Source organism: Miscanthus floridulus, chromosome 4, assembly GCF_019320115.1.
Source record: "Miscanthus floridulus cultivar M001 chromosome 4, ASM1932011v1, whole genome shotgun sequence".
Taxonomy (NCBI): Eukaryota; Viridiplantae; Streptophyta; class Magnoliopsida; order Poales; family Poaceae; genus Miscanthus; species Miscanthus floridulus.
The window spans coordinates 76725942-76729741 of record NC_089583.1 but is presented as its reverse complement, the minus strand read 5'-3'; the positions used below and the strand labels follow the sequence as shown (position 1 = coordinate 76729741).

Sequence of the window (3800 nt, the reverse complement as noted above, 5' to 3'; positions counted from 1 at the left end):
ACAGACATTTTACAGTGCACAGATAACTTTGTGACCTGGCTTGGTGTTGCTGTTACGGAAACACCAATTCAGCAAGCGAGGTCTAGAGGTACGAAGGCCTGATGTCAAACATCTGAATACCATCCAGTGTAATAAAAAAAATTAACAAACCAAAAATTCAATGGCCATAAAAAAATTGACAAGAAAAAAGTATCTAATATATTTTACCAGTAAAATATCTAACATTGGTACACCAAAATTTCCACAGCAACGCGCGAGGTGGCCACGACCAATCATTCGAAGTTATCGACTGCATATATGGTGGGTATCGGCATCACGAACTAACGGAGAATAATTTATCGACTGGATATATGGTGGGTATCGGCATCACGAACTAACGGAGAATAATTAACTAATTAATGATACTGCATCCCTCGTCGTTGCATTGGCAGCTCGCTCTATAAATATACTTGCGGTATCCGCTGCAGATGAGCATCGTGTTCGCAGCAACGCACGGAGCCGATCGAGCCACGGAGCCGATCGAGCGCACATTGCAGAAGCTAGCAAGCCTTTGCATTGCATTCCCGATCGCTCGCTGCATGCTCCTTGGGCAACCAAACGTCCGATCGAGACGATGGGCGGTGTTGCTAAGATGACGGCTGCAGGGCTCTGCTGGTTACTGCTAGGCGTGGTGTTAGCCTTTGGAGTTGCTGCAGCTAGCCCGGAGACTCGATACGACTTCGTTGTAAGTTGATCGATACATCTCATTTCGATTTAGATCGTGTTTAGTTGCCTGAATTTGGGAATTTGGACTACTGTAGCACTTTTATTTTTATTTGATAAATAGTGTTCAATCGTGGACTAATTATGCTCAAAACGTTCGTCTCGCAATTTTCAACCGAACTGTGCAATTAGTTTTTTTCATCTACATTTAATGCTCCATGCATGTATTGCAAGATTCGATGTGATGGGTACTGTAGCACTTTTTTGGATTTTGGGGTGGGAACTAAACACGCTCTTAGGGGGTGTTTGGTTTTTAGTCGCTCCTAAAATTTATGTCACATCGAATGTTTATATATTAATAAAGATCATTAAATATAGATTAATTACAAAACCAATTACATAGATGGAGGCTAATTTTCGAGACGATTTTTTAAGCCTAATTAATCTGTCATTAGCATATGTTTACTGTAGCACCACATTGTCAAATCATGGACTAATTAGGCTTAAAAGATTCGTATCGTAAATTAGTCACAAGTTATGTAATTAGTTTCGTAATTAGTCTATATTTAATACTTCGTGCATGTGTCTAAACATTCGATGTGACAGGAATTTTAGGAGGTCATGTAGTAACCAAACATAGCCTTAATTGTATTACCACTAGGTAGACTTACAACGGCTAATAATATATATAATAATAACGGCGGCCGGCGTGTGATCAACTCTTTTTTTTTTTTTTTTTTTTGCAGATAAAGGAGACGACGGTCACCCGGCTGTGCCACGAGAAGACCATCCTGGCCGTGAACGGGCAGTTCCCCGGGCCGACCATCTATGCGCGCAAGGGCGACGTGGTGGTGGTGAACGTGTGCAACCAGGGCAGCAAGAACATCACCGTCCACTGGCACGGCGTGGACCAGCCGCGGAACCCGTGGTCCGACGGGCCGGAGTACATCACGCAGTGCCCCATCCAGCCCGGCGCTAGCTTCACCTACCGCATCATCTTCACCGAGGAGGAGGGCACGCTGTGGTGGCATGCGCACAGCGACTACGACCGCGCCACCGTGCACGGCGCCATCGTCATTAGCCCCAAGGATGGCTCCGTCTACCCCTACCCCACACCGCACGGGGAGGTGCCCATCATCCTCGGCGAGTGGTGGAACGCCGACGTGGAGCAAGTTCTCCTGGAGGCCAAGCGGACCGGCGGCGATGTCAACGTCTCCGACGCCAACACCATCAACGGCCAGCCCGGCGACTACGCCCCGTGCTCCAAGAACGACACCTTCAGAATGCCGGTGGAGCACAGCAAGACGTACCTGCTCCGGATCATTAACGCGGGGCTCACCACCGATATGTTCTTCGCCGTCGCCGGGCACCGCCTCACGGTGGTGGGCACCGATGGCCGCTACCTCAAGCCGTTCACCGTCGACAACATCATGATCTCCTCCGGACAGACCATGAACGTGCTCCTCGAGGCCAACCGCGCCACCAATGGTTCAGGCGACAACAGCTGCTACTACATGGCTGCGAGCCCGTTCTTCACAGTACTCATGTACGATGAAAAAATCACCACGGCCATTCTGGAGTACACGGACGCGCCACCCTGCACGGGGCCACCAGACTCCCCCGACTTGCCGGGTGCCCACGATGTCACAGCGGCGACAGCGTACACAGCGCAGCTCCGGTCCCTGGTCACCAAGGAGCACCCGATCGATGTGCCAATGGTGGTCGACGAGCACATGCTCGTGACAATCTCCGCCGGCACCCTGCCCTGCGAGGCCAACAAGACGTGCGACGGCCCATTAGGCGGCCGCATCGCGGCAAGCCTGAACAGCATCAGTTTCGTGGCGCCGGCCATCGACATCCTCGACGCGTACTACGACTCCATCAGCGGCGTGTACGAGCCGGACTTCCCCGATAGGCCGCCCTTGTTGTTCAACATCACCGCCTCCAAATCACCGCAGGAGCTCCAGCTCATGAAGCGGGGCACCAAGGTGAAGGTGTTGGAGTACGGCACCGTGGTGGAGGTGGTGTTCCAGGACGCCCTCACCGCCGAGAGCCACCCCATGCACCTGCACGGCTTCAGCTTCTACGTGGTGGGCCGAGGGTTCGGTAAATTCGACAAGGACAAGGACCCGGCCACGTACAACCTGGTGGATCCGCCGTACCAGAACACCGTATCCGTGCCCCCTGGCGGCTGGGCTGCAATGCGCTTCCGTGCCGCAAATCCTGGTAAGAACTGCTTTTGAATTAAATTTGGGCAACATGGCAACGATGAACTACAGTAATATATATGTGTTTTTATATGGATTTTTTTCTTATATGTGTTGTGCTGTTATTTTTCTTGTTTATTAGGTGTGTGGTTTATGCATTGCCACTTCGATCGTCACATGGTGTGGGGCATGAACACTGTGTTCATTGTGAAAAATGGCAAAACCCCAGACGCTCAAATGATGGCACGTCCTCCTAACATGCCCAAGTGCTAGTAATAAGGAAACAAGGGCATGATCCCTGCGCTTTGCATGCAAGACAATCAAGAAAAATATCTGATCTTACTAGATTGGCAATTGGTTTAATTATTTGCGCCACAGATTTTAAGTAGTGTGGTTTCTTCAAATAATTTTTTATTTAGTATATATCATTTTTTTCTCTTTTTTTATTTGGTGGAACAGAAAAATATATTCGTTGTATTAATTGTTTGTACATGTTGATTTACTCCTATGTTTGTATGTTACGGTGCATTCTGTATCCTGTGAAAATTCAATATACATACGTGCTTCGTATATTTTTTTATTTATTTTTACCACAATAAGATCATGATTATTTAGAGAAAATATGTTTGATAACAACACTGTTCAAATATCTTTTTACTTTTACATGATAGAATTAAAAACATCTGATCCCATCATTTACAAATTATTATAAGTACATAGTCACAGATGGTTTTTCCATTTATTATTATTATTAGGTAGCATGCCCGTGTGTTGCTACGAGACAACTGAACTTTTATACTAAAAGCACATGGATCGCACGATAAGACAAGAATACTATGAAATTAAATACCGATGTTAAAGTGATATTTAATCCAAAAAACAAGTTCGTGA

At 47.1% G+C, this 3800-nt stretch overlaps 1 protein-coding gene across 1 annotated transcript; it reads left to right on the top strand.

The window, feature by feature from the left end:
• The first annotated feature begins 484 nt into the window (after positions 1 to 484).
• On the top strand, positions 485 to 3481 carry LOC136551766 (putative laccase-9). Its single transcript, XM_066543308.1, has 3 exons — positions 485 to 724; positions 1449 to 2928; positions 3052 to 3481. Exons 1-3 carry the CDS (start codon positions 614 to 616, stop codon positions 3180 to 3182), a joined length of 1722 nt encoding a protein of 573 aa, XP_066399405.1. The 5' UTR covers positions 485 to 613; the 3' UTR covers positions 3183 to 3481.
• Positions 3482 to 3800: the final 319 nt, after the last annotated feature.